Here is a 21,090-nt window from a genome sequence, read left to right on the forward strand (position 1 = left end):
ATATATTTGTAAATTGATCGTTTTTACCCATTTCATGTTATTTTAATTTATTTAATTTTTATTAAGAACCAAAAAAATAAAAAAAGGAAAAAGATAATATGGAAATATTAATATTAAAATAATATTAGTTTTTGGAAAACAAATTATTATATTAAACATGGTTACAATAGTAAAGGGATGAATCAATCACTTTTAAGACTAAAGGGATTATATAATTTATGTCACAAAACTAGAGGGACTAATTTATAACTTACTCTACGACCAACCGCCTCTGTTGCCGATAAAGCAAAGCCAAGCCATCGCCCGCCAAATTAGACCACTAAAGTGTTTCACTTTCCAAAGAAATTCAAAGCACGCTCTCTATCTCTGGTTGGTAATCTTTTCTTCTTGTCTAAGGTTTGTTTTTCTTGCCTTTCTTTAGGGTTTTCTTGTTATTGTTAGGTTTGCTTTTCTCTTCTCTGTTTGCTTATTATTATTATTGCTGTTGATTTCTTGCAAAGTAAGTAATAAACATGGCTGCAACACTAATAACAAGGAAAGATCATCATCGCCCTAGGGCAGTGCCTAATCTTCACAATCCAGTTCTTGATTCTGAAAAGAGATCAAGAACAAGTTACATGGCACAGCAGCAACAAGGTGGAGACTATTATCATCGTAATCAACTAGGGCTTCAAGCCAAGAAACCGAGGGTTGATCGTTTTAATAATAATGGGGCTGTCAATTTCGGTCCAAAGATTCAATCTTTTCCGCAGTTTGAGGGCAAGAAGGTGGAGATTAACTATGGGGTTTCTGGTTTCGATGCTAGGGTTCAAGCCCGTAAGCCAGAGTTGATTAATAATGGGGTTTTGACACCAAAGTTCCGGCCTTTGCCACAACTTCATGATCAGAAAGCAGAGGGGAATAATTGGTTTTTTATGCCAAATTTGCAAGCTTGGAAGCCCGAGGGTAATAATTTTGTGGTTTCAAGGCCGTATCCTCCACTTTCGCAGCAATTTCAAGGCAAGAAGCTAGGGTTTTATAATGGGTTTTCAGTGCCAAATTATCAAGTTTCTCGACATTTTCAAGACAGTAGTTTGAAGGTTGATAATTGGGTTTTCAATCCAAATCATCCAGCTATGCAGCAGGATCAAGAGAAGAAGTCAGAGGTTAACAAGGGGGGTTTTATGCCGAACCTTAATTTGTATAGTTCAAAGTCACTAGGAGGCCCTTTGTATTCAATGCCAAATCCTGCCATTGTAAAGCCCATGTTGAATCAAAATGTAACTAACATGTGTTTGCTGAATTCACAATCACATAGTTCTCTTGCGTCTTCTGGTTTGTTAACAAACTCTTCTTTTGTGCTTTCTAATTCTTTTAATGATGATGTTAAAAATATGTATATTAATTCAGCTCCACTGCATTCTGGTTTCTTAACAAATTCTGTGTTGTGTAATAATGCAGCTAATAAAAATGGGGGTTTCACTCCAAATCCCCCAGTTATGCAGCTTAATTTGGTGAATCTGAGCGCTACAAACATGCCTTTGAATTCACAGGCTCAAGTAGCCTCTTGCTATTCTGATGTGCTAACCACTTTGGTTGGCAATGGAATAGTTTCTTTGGCTAAACATGAAGTCCAAAGTAATAATGCAAATAGTTGCAAATTCAATTGTGCACCAAAGTTGCTGGAAACCAGTAACCAACTTGTGGCTAATGGATGTCCTGGTTTGAGAAATTCACTCATGAGTTCCTTGATTAAAAAGGAAGATGATTTTAGGGGTGTCCTTGTATTTGATGCAAACCAACTTAAGGTGAGGCATGAATCTGTGATTAGATCCTTGTATGCTGATATGCCAAGACAATGCTCCACATGTGGAATCAGATTCAAGTTCCAAGAAGATCATAGCAAGCATATGGATTGGCATGTGATTAAAAACCGGACAATCAAGATATCTAAGCAGAGAACCATTTCTCGTATGTGGTTGGATGGTGTAGATATGTGGCTGGCTGCTAGGGCAGATGTTGCTGCAGTTCCTGGATTTGCAAAAGCTGATGCTCCTGTAGAGAAGGAAAAAGAAGAAGATTGGATGAGTTCCACTGATGAAAACAAAGTATGTACCTTGTGTCGAGAACCATTTGAAGAATTCTACAGCCACGAGGCTGATGACTGGATATTCAGAGGAGCTGTCTACCTGAACGCGGAAAAGAAATCAGCAGCTGAAAGCATGGATAGGAGTCGATTAGGTCCTGCTGTGCATGCCAAGTGCAGGCCAGCGTCGAAGTAGTAATGCTAGTAGTCAAATTTGGGTTATGCAATTTGTAAACTCCATTCTATCTTGATGTATTAACCATATGCTAGTGAAGGTCAAGGAAATATTGTACATGTTACTCTCTTCACTGGAGTAAACATGCACAAATGTTCTGTTAATATATCATTGTAATGACAAATTCTCTTCATAAAATTCATCTACTTTTGTGTCAAATTTTATCCTTGCATCAGTGTTATATTTCTTCTAAATTTATATTTTTACATTTCGACAATGGCAATTCAATGTCAAGGCAGGTTAAATTACTGTTATATTCAGCACATTGACATCAGTAAGCAGTACAAACTACAAACACACCCAAAATTACTGGAATTATTAAGCACATAAACTGTAAAAGAAGTATTGAATGAACGTATCAATGTGCATATATTAGATTGTCTTATTTCAACTTGAGATTTGAAGAGTAATAGTTTTAAGGACAAAACAGGTGTAAAAAGTTGGCTAAACACTTAAACTACATTCTATTAAAAACGAAAAACGAGGAGAGCTTCAAATACGGGAGACTCGTCTAGGTCATAAGGAAAAGCATCTCAATAAATGGTAGTAGCTCAAAAAATCTTCATTCGTGCAAATGGATATCCATAGTTGCCTTCAAGTATCAACACATCTTCAAATGGACATCTTCAAATAGACCTAGCTGCTCCAGTTGACCTAGATTCTCAGCCTTGAATAAAGAATCCTTGGCTGCACAATCCTTTGAAGATCTGTTCTAGAAAGCTGCGTGAAATCAATGTCGACCAAACCTTTTTCCAGATTAGGCCAGATTGAAGAAGGGGAAGCTCTCTCATGTTTATCAAATCACCATGAGTTCTGTTTGCTTCAACTAAAAAATCGCTAGCTACAGTATAGAACAAGTTTACATGAAAGGATATCAGTGATGGAGCATATAGGATAACAAATAACTCAAAATGGTGATGAAGAAAAATCAAGTACAACGTGAAGTCCAGCGAAGATGATGACAAAACCATCTGAAATCATTTTATTTCATCTTCGTTTTTTTCCCGTTTCCCCTGAACTAGTAAAGCAGGGCTCAACATCTATTTTAACATCTATCTCACAAGCAAATTTGATCATGGCACAATCTTGTGTCTGCGGCGAGGAATTTCTCGTCTAACATACATTTTCTTGATCTCATCCAGTGGCCGGCTGGACTCATCAGGCAAGCTCACAAACTTCAAGCCACCACCACCACGCCTCCCATTTTCCCCCAGTTTCTCCACTGTGAACTTCCAACCCTCAGAAGGACGCCGCTGCTATACTTGTGGCATTTCATGTCCTGCCATCTGCACAAAGGAAAACCATATATCATCTGGATAATCTGCATGGATTTAATGAAACTTTTAGTTGCTTTCCAACACAAAATTGAATAACATGCTTGCAATTTGATGAGCAGGCATACGGAAAGGAATAAATCCAATGGATTGCCTATGCCAATCCTTAAAGCTAACACCAATCCTGATGCCATTTGCATCCGTGATTAGTTTGGATGAGTCAAAATAGCACTGCATTAAGGAAAATAGATTCATCCTCTCCCTAAAGATTCCTTGGTGGCTCTTCTACCATGCTGCTTGCTGCAGGAATCTCTCCCTCTCTCTCTCTGATATAAGTGGACAAACCGCTCTCCCTGATATTTGCTTTGTCAACAAGACCAAACTATCCAAAGTTTCTGAAAATCCTTAGTCTCAAAGATTAGACAGTAGCTAAAAAAGATAAATGATGAAATCAACAGGGATATGAGTCCATAAACTTCCCGAGTGATAGCTATCCTTTTACCAATGCCATATTGCTTTTCAGTTACCACCTTCTCTAGTCAGCGTGACTTTCATTTCCTATTTCATACCCAGAGGCGAGAGTACATCAGACCTTGCTCTCACCCCAATCTACACGCGCGCGCACATGCATGCATAACAGACATTTGTTGTGCAGTTCTACTGTTTTTTTTTTCCTGATTAAACGCAAGAAGCACATGGGATATACTTTCATTTTGTTGAAGTTCATTTTCTGAACATATTCTTGATAAAGCATCTCATCCTCCTTGGATATCTCATAGTGGACTCCATCTAGATCTTTGATGGTACCACAACAGCCCTCTGACATCACTTTGAAATCAGGCTTACAGGGAAGCAATATGAAAGTCTCGGTCATGAGAATTGAAAAATCTGCAAAAGAATAGTTAGACTTCTATGAGCCATACAAGTCTATTGCTTTAGCAGACACGGTTTGTTTGATACCTGACATGCTTCCATACATTCAGTCCAAATCACATATCTGTACCTTGATCACTGCCTGTGGGTGTATAATGTCAGCTATACTACGAATGAGAATGGTTACTTGTATACAAAGCAAACACAGTTTATAAGAAAGGAAAGTAATGACATAAAAGAAAGAAATCTGATAGTTTTATTGCAAACAAAGAGTTACAGGAAATAAGAAAGAAGTAGCCTCACCACTCCAGGGAATCACTCCCATATTGAAATCACACCAATTACAAAGAGGTTTTCATTACAGCATAACCCACTGGAACTACTAATTTTCAATAAATAGTTTTACAATTAACAGTGACTAAATAACTAGACTTTTAACTGCTAATGCTAATAACTCACATATAAGAACAATATCAGTTATTACTGCCACTGGGATGATAATCCAATAAGATTGACATCAATTATTGGATACCAACTGCCCTCTCTTTCCAACACAAGTGGCTGGAACTTTAGCTTGCACTGAGTACTTCACTCCACTGGAATTTGACTCAGCAAAATCCTTAGCTTTATCACCCCTGTTCCCATTGTTAGACTCAATCGATTCTCTCTGTTTAGTTCTGCTTCGAGTGCTGCTGTTTTGATCACCAGAATTTGCATCAGTGTATCCATGGACAAACATAAAATAAATCCATGCACAGTATAGAGACAACATGTTCTATCCACATAAGTAGGCACCATGATCAATCACGAGCACACAAGTTTGTTTCCATATGAAGCCCATGCTCACATGCATCCAACACATATCACACAGGTATAGCCAATAACATAATATAACTTTCTGTGGATGTAATCATCGACAAACAAATATACATGTACATGCACAAGCACAGTATAGGGACACTATGTACCTTCTACCATAAGTAGGCATCCATGATCACCACAACTCAAAAAACCTCACATAGTCCCTCACCATCATTAACCAGTAACACCTGAAAAGAGAGGCACTAGCTGTTAGGGACAAGTTTTCTCTCAGGATGCTATCACCAGCAGAAAGAAGGAAAGCAGTGCATTTCTTTACTCAAAATGAGGGAAGTTGATCAAAATCCCTCTTGGTGCAGCATAAACTGATGTTATTCTGGAACTTAATCTTTCTTACATTAACGACGCTCAAATGAAGGTGAACAAGGATAAAAGATCATTGCATATCCAAGCAACAATCCTCTATACACAAGGTTAGAATTTTTAAAGCTAAAGACAGCAAGGCAATAACTATAATTCCTTTCTGCAGAACAAGACAACTGGGACTGATTCAAGTCTTTAATCATCAGATACTCATCGACCAAAAACATTTGTGCTAACCAGAAAGATCCAGTTTTAATTCAAGTGTACTATTATATTTACTCCTGACCAAGTAAGACATGTGAGATATACAAAACATATCCAGACTAGCAAATTGAAGCAAGACCTGCTAGGTTGGATCATATAGTTTTGATGGAAGAAAGAGTTAACATGGAACGCATGAAATCATATAAAAAAAAAGCAATAATAATTTGTGACTATTTCTTTGGTTGGTTTTTTGTAAAGGAGTGATGCCTAGAGATCTATAGTCTAGTTCTTTGTTATGGGCAAATTCTAGCTCGGGTTCAAGACAGTGAAACTTTTATTACAGGTTGAAATAATCATGTGCCCCATAAAGTGACTAAACACAAAAACAGAGATAATTAATATACACAAGTCCATCATCATCTCACACTTTCAATAATTTGCCAAAACATGGGAATAGATCAGACATTCGAAATAGACGGGTATATTCTCAACAATCTATATCTTACTCTGCGAAGTTATCAAGCAAGAGTTCGGTAGAAACATCCAAAGGATGACCAAGCTTCTTCTCCTCTTTCTCCTCAATCTCTTTCAACCAAAGAATTGCATGCACCCTTTGCCTCATAATACTGTAATCCTTAGCAAGAGTCTCAACAGTGTAAACTCCAGGAATCTCCTTATGCAACCGATACATCTCTGACTTCTCCGAGTCCTTCAAGTAAGAACCTCCTGCACCAGGCTCCCTTATTTGCTTCATCAACACACTAAGTTCGTCAATCCTCCTATCCCATCCTTTCAAAATGGCCTCACTCCTTTTATTCTCAGCCTCCAATTCATGTATCCTATCTTCAATCTCTTGCAAATCATAGGCCAAAGCATATTAAGACGCATCTGTTGTTCTTCCATCTCCATCATCTTTCCCACTATCAGTACTAGAACTAGTAGTCCTTTGACTCACCGATGCCACTCCATCAAAATGATCCTTAGTCAATCCAGTTGACCATGACGAAGCAGAGTCCCAACCCAGATCATCACTCTCCCTACCAGACTCACCAAAAGATCCACCAACTGCACTATCCCAATCATCTTCACTGTCACTTCCTCCTGAATTCACTGAGATGAACCTAGACCCAATCACTTGAAAAGTATCAATCCCATTTGTTAATGCAACCCCTTTGGCATTTTCAAAAGTGATGAGAATCATCAAGTAGCACACATGATAATTAGAGGTGTCAATTATCCTTATGAAAAGGTCAAGAACCACAAAAATTAAAGATGTATTTAATGAGTTAGTTCAAAATATTTAAGTCAAGTCACACATCAAGAAAAGTTCAATAAATAATTATGCTTTAATCGATATAATCCGCAAAAAAAAGAGAGAGAGAGAGAGAGCGGGGAAAGCCTAGTAGCTTGCAAATTAGATAAGAAATCTTGGTAGCTCGCCGATTAGACTAGGAGAAGCGGTCTTGAATTTTTGTTTGCATGCATAGTTTTACATTAATAAATATAATTTTTAGTCTGATTGTTTGTTGAATAAGATTAAATTTTTGTCTAAAAAATTTAAAAGTTTTGTTTGTTAAAGGATTAAAATTATATAGCAATCAGAGTTCATGAAGGTCTTATAATAAATCCTACAAGCTAAGCTATTGTATATAAATTATATTATTTTTCTAGTTAGTTCAGGATTCATTTTATTATTTTATTTAAAATTTTTTTGTTGTTTTTTAGAATATTTTACCTAGTATAAATAATGTTATTTAACTTGTATTTAGAATGATTGTTTATTATCCAGAAATAATATTTTGTGCGGAGAGATTGCTCATGCTCTTCAAACTTTTCAAAAAAATTTAATATTTATTGGAAATTAACTATTTTTGTAGTGTTCTTATAATATCTCCAATGGCAAAAATCATTTGTGTGTACTCTAATGGAAAAAAATATTTTAACAACCTATTTGTATTTTAATATATTTAATATTAATAATTTTACCTAGTTGTAAGTTTAAGATATGACTTGATGATGTATCCAAAATATTCAATCAACTTATAAGTTATTATGTTGATTCATAATTTTTTTATCTTGTATTTAAATAAGATTAAAATCATTTTTTTATTTTCGATCCATTAGATTAGCCTAGTTTACTGATTTTTGCTTGGATCAATTGCTTGTTTGATTCAATTAAATTTCTTATTTATTTTAAGTATTGTAATTTTGTGTATAAAAGTTAATGTTTTTTCATTAAAAGTTGTGAAGGTTTTGAAAAAAAAAACTTTGGGAAACTCAATTGAGACAAAAAAAAAAACCCCGTAGGGACTCAATCAAGAAAACGTCCGTAGTTAGAGGACTTGTTTAGGGTTCGCCCTTGAAAAATTGGATCCGGGTAAAAAAAAAAAGGGAAGGGCTCAGTTGACCCGGAAATAACAAAGACAAATCGGGTCGGGTTGAGTGTCTTAAAAAAGGTAAGTTTTTTAGGCTACGCTTTATCCACCACCAACAACAACCACAGTTACAATCACAGAGTCAGAGAGAGTTTTCAACTTGAGTGACCTGAAAAAAAAAAGAAAAAAGAAAATAAAATAAAGGGTCTGATTTAGGGTTTCTCATCAAGAAAGCTCTCTCCTTTCTTAGACCAAATCGATCCATTTCTAAAAAGGATTTGATATTTATGTGTTTTTTCTTGTGGGGCGGCTTGAATCACTAGAATTTGTTACATGGGTTCGTCATTTTCAGGTGGGTCACTTTTATTTTCTGTTTATTTCCTTAAAGTTGTGAACTTTATGTGTTTGGTTTCTGAGAAAATAGAAGTCGGGGTCTTAGATTTTGCTTTCTTGTGGTTTATAGGACTGTTTTTAGCTTGATTTAGTGTGTGGTTGTTTTTCAATTATTTTTTTGGGTTAAGAAATGTTTGATTCTTCTCTTTGGTAGCTGAGAAAATTGAAATAAAAAAGTACAGGAGTTAAGATGTTGACCCTTGCGTTCCTTTTTTTTTTTTTTAATAAGCTTGATGGGTTTTTCTTATTTTTTTAGGATAAGAAGAACTTGTGGGTTGTTAAGCCTTTTTTCATTTTAGCTAATATTTTTTAAAAAAGTAATTTAGACCATAGAAGTGGAAATTTTAGCTTTGATCTTGCATTTGTTTCAGCAAAGGCTTACTTAGCTGAGGTGGTGAAACTGTCTAGCTGAATCAAAAAGACATTTTCATTTTTTGGCAACTAAAATATGATGGTATTGTTTAGCTGAAGTAACGAGATGATTTTGCTCACACGTGTTGAATAATTAAAAATATAGTATGTACTAGGACCTGTAGTGTAGTGAAATACATTATGTACTGGAACCAATCGTGTAGATTAAGTTTGATTCCATGTATAATAAACCTAATAGTTAGATTGTGAAGTTAAATGCTCTGTAGATATAATAAGTTTGTGGTTGAAGCCTAAGAACACTACTTTGGTATTGAACTAAGCAAATAAGGGATTCTTTTAATTGCACAATTTAGGAGCTTTATGCTTCCTTAGCAAGCTAATAATTGTCATAATTTAGTATGGTTGGAGTAGGTTGGTATGTTTCTGTTTTTTTTTAGTCTCAAGCTACTCATCATATGGAAAAAACATGCATCTAGCTTGGTTGCTCCTTAATATGCAGTGGTATGTGTGGAGTGTGCCCTTATCTAGTCTTAATTGTTCGGCCTTATTTTTTAATTTATGCTGTTCAATCTTGTACTTTGTACAGGTATTCTTGCTTGCTGCATCATCGTGAACAAATTTAGGGTTATGATTTAGTGCTGTAGGGTTTTCCTTTTCCAAAATTCAATGGTGCCGGAAGGCTAGTGAAATATGGAGGGTTTACAGACTATCAGTTGTCTAAAGGGTAAGCCATTATAAGTAGATGAATTCTTCAAATTTTCTTTCCATAGAGAAAGATGAGTGTGTTGGTGCTGATAGCTGTCTGATGACTGGTTGCAGGTTCACTAGGCCATCAGTTCTTGTTATTTATTGTTTGGTTATCCAGTTTCCAAGTAGCTGTGGCATTGCAGACCCTGCTTGAGCCTAATCATGTTTCCTCTACATCTGAGCTAGGCACTCCACCTATTTCTGGACTTTTTGGACCTATTGAAATATCACCTTCTGTCTTCCCACGCTACCCTTATCCTGGTGAGAATTTAGCTCCTATGTACCCAACTTTCCCCACCACATATGAGCCAAATTTAACCGGGAAATGCCCTGTAAATTTCACTGCTATGTCAAATGTCATAGACAGAACCGCATCTGATTGCTCTCAACCCTTGGCAGCTCTTGTAGGAAATGTAATATGCTGTCCACAGCTTGGTAGTTTGCTCCACATTTTCCAGGGTTATTTCAGTGGCAACTCTGATAAGTTGGTTTTGCAGAATGCAGTGGCTGATGATTGTTTTTCAGATATCATTAGTATACTAGCAAGCAGAGGGGCGAATATCACTATACCTACACTTTGCTCTGTTAAATCGTTAAATCTTACTGGTGGGTTGTGTCCTGTGAAGGATGTTGTTAACTTTGAGAAAATAGTAAATACAAGCAAATTACTGGAAGCCTGCAGTACTGTCGATCCTCTTAAAGAGTGTTGTAGACCAATTTGCCAATCTGCAATCATGGAAGCTGCTCTTGAGATTTCCGGGACACAATTGACAATCAATGATAATAAAGATTTGGTGACCGTGCCTAATCATAATGATCCTCTTAGTGATTGTAAAGGGGTGGTATTTTCATATATCTCTAGGAAGTTATCAGCAGATGCTGCAAATAGTGCATTCCGGATATTATCTGCCTGCAAAGTTAACAAGGGTACAGTAGTAATGATTTTCCTTCTTTATGAACTCTTCCTCGGTTTTTGCTGGACTGAATTTCATAAATGCAATGCCAATGTCACATCAATAATTTCCTGTGCATATATTGCATCTTCTGGGAGGTTCTCCTGTGTTTTAGAACTTTTCATGATGGAATGATGCAATAGTTGAAGAGAGGACAAAAGTGTTGGCAATATGTTATGAGTCTAGATCATTTGTTCAGCAAATGATGCTGCTTTTGAATCTATCTAGATGCTTTGTGTTACTTGCACACATTTCTGTGCACATAGCTTTATCATGAATTTGTGGAACTCAAGAAGGATCCGTTATTTTTTTTTTGTTGACTCAATGTTTCATGTGCAGCTTGTCCTTTGAATTTCACACAGCCATTAGAAGTTATTAAAGCATGTCGAAATTTAGCTGCTCCCAATCCCTCCTGCTGTAGCGCATTAAATACATACATTGCTGGGATACAAAATCAAATGTTAATTACAAACAAACAGGCGATAATCTGTGCAACAGTTTTGGGGTCCAAGCTACGACAAGGCGGGGTCATGACAAATGTTTATGAGCTTTGTGACATTGACTTGAAAGATTTTAGCATACAAGGTTTATTTCCTCAGTTTGATACCAGTCTTTTAAAATTTTCACTCCATTTCATCCTCTATTCCATCTGATATCTATTACTTCTTTTTTTGTGGATTGTGTGTTGGTGGATGCCAAGCAGCATATGGACAACAAGGTTTGCTTCTCTCTCCCTCTCAACAATAGAGTTTATATACTGCAATCACATTTTTAGATTAAAGTAAGATTTCTTGGATACATGCGGATGCCCAGTGCTAAAAGTGTGAATGGGATGTAGGGCATGATTTGTATATTGAATGAAAATCTCCCACCCAAACCTGGCAGTTGGCTTCCTGGAAGTTGTGGGTTTTATTTGTGTATTTAGGATATTTGATGAAAACTTCTGGGTTGTGATCTAACTGAGGCCTGGTGAGATGATGGGTGTCGAGTTTTCCAATTTGCTTGAGAATGGAAATAAGGTTTTGTTCATTTGACTACATAAAAGAAAGTGCTTCTTAGAGTCTGTAATGTAACTGCTCTCTTTTGCAGCCTGGAAAGAAATCAATATTGTTGTTGTTGTTTATAAATTTTTCTTTTCGATTTAATTTTAGGTTGTCTGCTTCGAAGCTTGCCTGCCGATGTTATATTAGACAATTCGACAGGGTTCAGCTTTACATGTGACTTGACCGACAACATTGCAGCTCCATGGCCATCATCATCCTCCGTGTCATCCGTGTCTCTTTGTGCCCCAGGTAATGTTAAACTACTCAAGAAAGAACCAAATCTTACCTTTTCTTTATATTTCTGAAAGAGCACGAGCAATTTGATATTTCATCTGGAAAACACACACACACACACACACACACACACGAATATGCTGCTTGTTCTCAAGTTCTTGTTCTAACAGCTCCTGCCATAATCTTGCAGAGATGTCCTTGCCTGCCTTGCCTACATCACAGATCAGAAACCCAGGTGTGTACCTTTGCCCCATGCAATTCCTAACCGAGCAGCTTAGACTTGTTCTGCTACTTGTTTGTTTAACAATGTCACAATAAAAACACACACAGAGGCGTGCACATTAGTAGTTGATTGTTTTCACTCTGAGTGAACAAAGGCATTTTTATTAGCATGCTGATTGCTGAATCATATATTAGTTAACCAGCCATAGTGTAAGATCATTCGTCATAAAGATTCAGCTTTGAATGTAATAGTGCTTGTTCTTGAACACAGCAGTTTCTTTTTTCTTTTCGTTCTCCCTTCGTTTCTGACATCTGTATTAATGCTTCAACGCAGGCAATCGTGGTGGTGAGTTGGAGCCGCTGGTACCCATTTTTTCATTTTTTATTTTCAGTGCATTGTTGTACTGAAGAGATTAGTCAAGGGCTTGAACCGGTTTGAAATAGGTGGTGGTGTCTCTGGAAATTTGACCTTGTGTGGGGATTTTTACTTGTATATTTTGATGAGCAGCCTCCTTCATGTATAGCAGTTTTTCATTTTTGTTTTTTTTTTTTCCTTTTATTTTTAAAGCTATTTTTGTGTCTATTTTTGATGGTTATTGTTGAAAAAGACTTTATTGATATTTTCATGGAAAATTTTCTGTGGGTGTCATCTGTTAAAGCATATTGTGTGATTATCAGACAGCAGGTCATCACTGGCAGCCACTATATTTGTGGCGCGTGTTTCTACGTGCATCCCATGCAAGTAAAACAAGTCACTCATTTTGCTGTTTTGCAAATAGTTGTCAGACTCGACTCTCGAGACGGAGTAAAAAGAAAAGTTTGGGCTGCTAGGTTATCGGGTATCGGGTTAAATTCTGTAAGCCCAAGTGAAAAATGATATTGTACACAATTTATTTATTTATTTATTTATTTTGTCTTCATCTCTCACTTCTTCCACTTAAGAGACCTAAAGCAATGTTAAATAAAAAAACTTAGTAGCCCAACACTATTTTACAGAGGTGGTTATTTTCAATTTGGTTTGGTTTTTATTAAAAATAAATAAATAATAATAACTAAACTGAATTTAAAAAAAAAAACAAACTGAAATCGGTTTAAACTGACTAGTTTGGGTTTGGTTTGGTTTTTTAGAATAAAAACTGGTTCAAACTGGTTGCCTTGGTTTTTTTGCCTGGTTTGGCCTTGGTTTTTTCGGTTTGGGTTCTGTTTTTTTGGTTTTAGACATCTAAAACCAAAACCGAACCGAATTGAACCGGTCAGTTTTTTAAAATTTTAATCGGTTTAATTGGTTTTTTTCACGGTTTGATTTTTTCGGTTAATTTTTTTTATTTTCTTGGTTTTTTTATTTTTTCAGTTGTTTTACTCATTCCTATTATTTTTATAAATAACTAGTTGATTGATTAAATGACTATTAGATATTATTATTTAACTCAGTAAAACAACTTAAATTTTAAAAGTTTTGATTTTTTGTTTAGCTCGGGTTTTAAATTAAATTATATGAAAGTTGTTTTGATATGATTTTATCAACTAGGCGGGTATAGAGAGAAAAAAAAAGAATAGTTTTATCCTAGTTAACTTGTAAAATTTATGACTTGGATTATAAATTTTAAATTGATTTTATTTTATTTTATTTTATAATAAAAAAACATGAAAATTGATTCATTGTTAATCTAATATTAATTAATAAAATCAAAATAAAAATTTAATATTAAAAAATGAGTAAAACTAAATGGCCTCATTTAAAAAAAGGACAAAAATAAAATTTAATATTAAAAAATAAAATTGAAAGGAAAAAAAACATAGGATTAATTAAAAAAAGTAATGGCCAGTCATAAAGTAAAAAATATTGAAAGATAAAATTAAATAAAAATATTACATTAAAGGATGTAATTTAAAAATAAAAATAAAATAACTTAAAAAAAAAAAAGAAGCGAACCCCAAGAGCAAATAAAAATACATGTAGGCCTATTACAACAAACCTCGTATGGGGAGGGGAGGGTCACTGGCCTAGGCTAGTATTTTATTTTTATTTATATAAGGTTCGGTCAACTGCCTCTTTCTTTTAATAAATAAATAAATAGATAACTTCACACCTATCTTTTGGAAGAAAATATTACTGCACGGTGAAATCAAACCCACGGTCTCTAGCCACTCGCCTACGTGATAACCAACGAATCTACTCCATGAAGTTGTTATCAAAATGATTAAAAAACTTATATTAAACCAATTTCTTATTCATATAAATAATTAAACCAACTTCTTGCCTTTTAGTTATAGTTATTAAACCCAGAGGGTTAACTTGACCAATTAAATAGGTTTGGATTACATAGATTGACTTGAATTAACTCAAAAAAATTAAAAAAAAATATTTAAAATTTTAATATTTCACATGGAAAAGTTAAGAAACAATTTATATAAATATATGATATATATATTGTACATAATAAGTGTTAAAATAGTAGTTTCGGTTTAAAAGATAAAAACAAATTATTAAAACCATAGCTATCAAGATTTATTTAAAGATAATGTTATTTAAAATAAAAAAATAAAAATTGATTCGATCAAGTTTATGTTTTGTCAGATTAATTAAATTATGAATTAACTTGTTACATCATTTAAGTTTGATCGAATCAACCTCTTAAACATGTTAAAAACAAACCTGATCGATGCTGAACTCTGAGTTAGCGAGATTACTGGAAACTTGATATCTATGATTTGATATTCAATTAGACTAAATTAATTATTTTAGGATCCTAATTCATGCAAATAGTACTAACTTCATTTTTCTTGTGTAGAAAATGTGCAACTAGTATTAAATCCGTAGGAATAGGACGGCACCACAGAAGAAAATATGCAGCATTGCATCTCTTATTGCCAAATTCTTGAGTAATTGAAGCTGAAATCTCTTATTGCTACAGTCATCATCTTCTTCTCAAATCCTAGGCACTATATATGCCAGCAATGCCCAAATAAAACCAGCTGAAGTCTTCTTAAAGCTGCAAGCCTGATCATGATGATCTACAATTCTACAAATTACCCTATCCAAGTTCAGTGGGTTCCCATGGCTAACCTGATTTTATTTCCCTTTTGTATTCATATATTCCCCAATTTCCCTTTAGTTTTCCAATTTCCCGAGTATCTAGGCAGTTGTCTTGATATATATATATAGTTCCTATTTTATGCAAGTAGGAAAGTATTAGAAGAAAATAAAAATCATAGCTGATAAAACAAGAACAAAATATGTACGAGGAACACAACCAATCTTATCCATTTTATTGTCTTCTTCCCCAAACCTCCCACTACCCTTCAACTACAAAATCAAAACAGAAAATAACGAGCATTGGTCATGATACACATGACTTGATTACATATTAGCTAGAAGTTGATAGGACGTTGATCACATGATTCTGATCATCAAAAGCATATCCCCATTGGATATAAGCATCCCATAGAACCGCAACAGTCCATAGGGCTGAACATGCAAAACCCACCTTTATCGATACAATTAGCTTCACCTTGGGCATACATAATGTCTGAAAGTGGTGGAATCAGCCGCATGGCTAGGGTGGAATGAGCAAAGGCAGCCATAAATGTGAAGGCCACTATCAGCATCATCAAACCACTAACCTTCTTGCTGATAATCTCCATGCACGATTTCTGTATTACTAGCTAGCTCTCAATCAAATCACTTCTAGTGTTTGTGTGTTGCATGATACCTCGATCTCTTGAAGGGTTCGTTTTATAGTGGTGCAAAGGAGTTGACCGTACGTCAAATCTTGTGCCAACACATTTCTTACTTGTGTTTACTCATGGCGTGTCTGTCAATACCACGGTTCATTTGCTCATTAACAAAATCAAACATGCAAGCATCTCTTCTCAGTTACTTACACATAAGCCTTTTGACATGTCTAGCACTTAGTGAGCAACAATAAAATTTACACAGCATCCAATTGATTAAGTTTGTTTTTGAAAATTTCACACACCCAGCTCCTGCTGTAGCTCATTAAATACATACAGGCGATAATCTGGGCAACAGTTCCGAAAAGAAATCAATTATTTAACAATAACAATAATAATTTTTCTTTTCCATTTAATTGTAGCGTGTCTACTTCGAAGCTTGCCTGCCGATGTTATACTGGACAATTCGACGGGGTTCAGCTTTGCATGTGACTTGACCGACAACATTGCAGCTCCATGGCCAGCATCATCTTCCGTGTCATCCTTGGCTCTTTGTGCCCCAGGTAAATGTTCAACTACTCAAGAAAGAACTAAACCTCACCTGTTCTTAATTTATATTTCCGGAAGAGCACGAGCAATTTGATATTTCATCCGGAACACACACACGTATATGCAGCTTGTCCTCAAGTTCTTGTTCTAACAGCTCCTGCCTAAATCTTGTAGAGATGTCCTTGTCTGCCTTGCCGACATCACAGATCAAAAACCCTGATGGGTGCCTTTGTCCCATGCAATTCGCAACCTATCAGCATAACCCTGTTCTGCTGCTTGTTTGCTTAACAATGTCACAATTACAAACCCACGCACATTAGTAATTGATTGTTTTCACTGTGAGTGAACAAAGGCATTTGTAATGGCATTCTGATTGCTGGATCATACATTAGTTAGCCAGCCATAGTATAAGATCATTCACCATAAAGACTTAGCTTTAAACTGTTTTTTTTATATAAAAAATAAGTAACAGTTACTAGCGTGGTTTTTAGCAACAAGAATTGCGAATTTAAAGTTTGAAATGTGCTTAATAAAATTGAAGCTTCTATATATGTACTAATATCATCCAAATGATGGTCCAATGTTTTATTTATAAAAAGAATGGTTTGATGACATTTTTAATATAAACAAGTCAAATTGAGTTAATTTTTCTATTATGTGACTTAGTCATAATCAAACAACCTTGTTTTTAAGTTAGTTTTTTTAATAGAAGGGATTTACAATCTTAAAAACATGAGATAGGATCCTAATCAAAATTTAAATAAAAACAACAACGCAAATAAAAAAAATACAAAAAAAGAAGGGTTCATCTAGAAATTTGAAAGAAACAAAGAAAAAGAAAAAAAGACAAGGTGTTTCTAGGCCTGGCAAGAAACCCGAGTCCAGGTGTGCTTGAGCTAAAAGTTTTCCCATCTAATAAGAAGTAGGCAGTACTTTTTTTTTTATTAAAAACAATGATGCATCGTCTACTCTACTGGAGCAAACATGTTACTTAAAAACCCAAAATTTGGTCATACATATGGTGGTCAAAAAATTAGGAGAGTTGGGACTTTGGCTAAAAATTTAATTTAACGTATTTTCATAAAAAAAAAAAACCTCAAATAAATACCATACAAACATGCTTAAACCACCAATAAGCTCTAAAACACCATAAACCATTAAAAAAAAAAACTGAGAATCAACCGGAAAAAAACCCAATCTATATTTTTGGGTATGTTTAAAGGAAAAAACCACCCACATCAAACTCATGTCGTTGAATAAGAGCCGTTGGTATAAAGATTATCCATTTTTATCATTGGATTATGGAGAATTTATAACTTTTTTTTGGTGTTGCTGTAATCTAACGACCTTTCTCTTTCTCTCATGCCAGTGACTGAAAATGAGAAACATAAAATTTAGAATTAAAATGAAACATCCAAAAAACAAAGTGATTAGATAAGATGAAAAATTAAAATAAAGAGATCAAAAGGAACTTTGTTGTACTAATTTTAGATTGGTTACCACATTTTACCACCTTTCACACTTTGTTCCTATATTTTTTAATTGTGTTTCCTATAAAAAAAATATAAGAAATCAATAAACAGTCGGAGAAACGAAGGGTGCAATTGAAAAACAAAGATTGATCAACAAAAAAAATTCATTTATGTTCCTTTTCCCTTGTTCTTTTAGTTTATGTTAATGTAATAGTGCTTCTTCTTAAACACAAAAAAACTTATTTTTTTCTTTTCATTATCCCTTCATTTCTGACATATCTGGATAAATGCTTTGACATAGGCAGTCACGGTGGTGAGTTGAAGTTGCTCTTACTTTTATACCCACATATATATAAGATAAGAAACAATATAAATAATGCATGCCACGCATCATCTATTTATTTATCCTTAAGGGACATAGAATTATGGGAATATTACAGTGATCATCGTAAAGTTGTTGAAGTCTTTTCGATGAATTTCATTAACATTAACTATCGAAATTACAGTTTTTGAATTCAAACTCGTTGACTTTAATAAATCTTTTGTATTTCAACAATTATTTAGGGTTATTTCATTAATTTTGTTTTGGAGTACTTTTCCATTTTCAGAATTTACCCGTCATGTAGTCAAGTTTAGAGTTATTTTAAATCCCAGATGGAAATCATTGACCCCTTCACTAAGATAATTTCATTCTAAAAAGAAAATATATAGAACACAAATTTCATGAAAATCCTTACTTCCTGCGAACCACATCACATAATGAAAAGCAAAAACATAAAATTTAACAAGCTAGGATGAGATTAGAGTGTGGCTGCATTAATGAAAATACACTAAATTGATAGTTTCTGCAAGTGCAACAGGACAACCACAGTAACAAGAGGGCCCTCCCTTGTTATCTTTATTCCTCCAACCTTCTTCCCCACCTTCACAGCCCTTCAGCTACGACATCAAAATGAAAAGAGAGATTATAGAAGCATGCATGGCACAACTCTGTGCTAGCTGCAAGCATAACTTCCTAGCTAAACGACAACACAGATCTTATTCATCACAATATTAGACGATTATTCATCAAGCCAGAGAAAGCTGACATGACTGGTTAATTTTAGCAATCTGATCCAAAGCAGATCCCTATTGGATATAGGCATCCACAGTTTCCGCAGCAACTCTTTGGTTTGGGAAAGCACCAGCCTCCACTAGGGAGACAACCTAGGTTACTTTCATCTTGCAGCAATATGTTTGAAGTCATGAGCAGTGGAAATTGCCGCATAGCAAGGGCGGACGGGGCAATGGTGACGACAAAAACCAAGGCAACCATCAGCAGCAGAGTGACCTTCTTGATGTCCATGATCTCTGTCTTACTCTTGATCTATGGCTACTTCTCTTCCGAAGTTGTTAAAAGCTTGTATGTTGCATGATACCTTGGCTTGAGACTTCAATTTATAATGGTGGGAGATATAGACGCTTTAGCTTTATAATAATTGAATATATATCTGCATATATGCATGGGGTTTCACCTCATCACCAGTAATTAATCCCTACACTGAGAGATAAAATCATTAATTATTAATATAAAAACATCTGAGTGATGTGTATCCAATCAAAACCCGTGGTTCTTATCAATGTTTCTATATAGTATATTAAAAAAAAAAAAAACAAGACATGATAATATATATATAAAAAATCGTTTATTTATTTATTGTATATAAAAATAATAGAACAACCAAATCTCAGCAGAAAATCTCACCCTTCATTGGACCTTTCAATTTGATCACGTGTCACCACGTGCCACGATGCCATCTTCCAATTTTTAATAAAGTGATTTGTACCTCGTACAGTTCACGATAACATAAGAAATTAATTAATGCATCCTCAAATCAGGTTGTTCGAATATATATATATATATATATATATATATATATATATATATATATATATATATCAGCCAAATACATTAAATCATTCTTGTTATAAGAATTTCTTCAGAAATCTCAAACTTTAACATTATCCGTATGTTAGTTTTTGTATCAACGCTCCCCTTGTATTTATTTATTTATTATATGCTAATTTGTTTACTAATTTGGTATCCATATTGAGTTCATAATTCAAGTAGCATTTTTATTGAATTTAATATATGAAAGATTTAAGATTTGTGATGTTCAGTTTTTTTTTTTTAATTTCTCATGTTATTTTGTTTTTTCTTTGAATTCATTAGGATTTGAGGTAGTTTCTTTAATATTTCCTTCATAGAATTTAATATATGAAATTGATGTAAATATATCAATAGGGGTATGGCAGAATCGATCTAGGAAAGCTCAAGGCAGGATTCTACACTAAAATCAAGAAAACGTATGAAGGGATATTGTCTAATTTACCTTGAAAGCATAAACATAATCATATTAAACAACTAATTAATAAATATAAACATAATCATCTAATTAGTAACATATGCGCGCGTCACAGTGCCCCGTGCCTCGGCATTTTAACTGCAATAATAAAATATCAAGGAGTACTACAAATTAATATTAAAAATAAACAAAACTCTAAAATTCTAAAATTAACATAATCTAAAACTAAAACAATTAACAGATATATTTATTAAAATTACAATCATAAGAATTTTAATTAAGATCTCCATGCAACCACTCATCTATAAATAACTCAATCTATGTTTACATTTTCTTATCAATTTATTATATAAATTTAGTCTAGATATCTTTGTGTTTTTTCAATATTTTTTTGCACATTTAAATAACACTTATATTCTTAAAAGCAAAAAATTAATAATAATAATAACTCATTCAACTGGCATAGACGGACTTATTTATCCTTTTAATTTTGTCAATGGTGAAGTGATTGAATTGACCTTAAAAAACATATAAGGCCCCGTTTGTTTGCAGGAAAGTAGTTTCCTTTTGGAAAGTGAATTCCGGGGAAAGTAAATTCCGGGAAAGTGAATTCCGGGAAAGTATTTTTCGATGTTTGGTAGTGTAATGGAAAATAAGTTGGAAAACACTTTCCAGTGTTTGGTTATGTTATGGAAAATGAGCTGGAAAATAACTTATTAATGTTTTATTTTTTCAAGTTTATTAAAATAATAAGGAACAAATCTTACAAATTAAAAAGTTGAATGAGAATAAAATAAGTAAAAATCAAAAGAATGAGGACCAAATTTGATAGATAAAAAATTTCAATAAAAAAATGACAAGGAAAAAGCAAATAGCA

General features: G+C 34.2%; 2 protein-coding genes and 1 pseudogene across 5 annotated transcripts; 2 read left to right on the forward strand and 1 right to left on the reverse strand.

Annotated features, from left to right (window-relative positions):
• The first annotated feature begins 310 nt into the window (after positions 1 to 310).
• Positions 311 to 2,459, forward strand: LOC133670762 (uncharacterized). Of its 4 annotated transcripts, none has more exons than XM_062091366.1 (3): positions 311 to 396; positions 501 to 1,314; positions 1,441 to 2,459. In XM_062091366.1, the coding sequence occupies exons 2-3, from the start codon at positions 513 to 515 to the stop codon at positions 2,259 to 2,261; spliced, it is 1,623 nt and encodes a 540-aa protein (XP_061947350.1). In that variant the 5' UTR covers positions 311 to 396; positions 501 to 512; the 3' UTR covers positions 2,262 to 2,459. The 4 variants fall into 4 exon arrangements, with proteins under 4 accessions (XP_061947350.1, XP_061947351.1, XP_061947352.1 ...); XM_062091367.1 differs by having other exon boundaries at positions 320 to 396; positions 505 to 1,314; XM_062091368.1 differs by having other exon boundaries at positions 346 to 369.
• Positions 2,460 to 2,645: 186 nt separating this feature from the next.
• Positions 2,646 to 7,224, reverse strand: LOC133670941 (small ribosomal subunit protein mS75-like; annotated as a pseudogene).
• A 1,080-nt stretch (positions 7,225 to 8,304) lies between these two features.
• LOC133671405 (uncharacterized GPI-anchored protein At1g61900-like) lies at positions 8,305 to 12,821 on the forward strand. Its single transcript, XM_062092171.1, has 8 exons — positions 8,305 to 8,560; positions 9,560 to 9,697; positions 9,793 to 10,647; positions 11,013 to 11,258; positions 11,377 to 11,391; positions 11,825 to 11,965; positions 12,141 to 12,185; positions 12,507 to 12,821. The coding sequence occupies exons 2-8, from the start codon at positions 9,664 to 9,666 to the stop codon at positions 12,578 to 12,580; spliced, it is 1,410 nt and encodes a 469-aa protein (XP_061948155.1). The 5' UTR covers positions 8,305 to 8,560; positions 9,560 to 9,663; the 3' UTR covers positions 12,581 to 12,821.
• The last annotated feature ends 8,269 nt before the right edge of the window (positions 12,822 to 21,090 follow it).

This window comes from Populus nigra, chromosome 13 (genome assembly GCF_951802175.1).
Source record: "Populus nigra chromosome 13, ddPopNigr1.1, whole genome shotgun sequence".
In the NCBI taxonomy this organism is placed as follows: domain Eukaryota; kingdom Viridiplantae; phylum Streptophyta; class Magnoliopsida; order Malpighiales; family Salicaceae; genus Populus; species Populus nigra.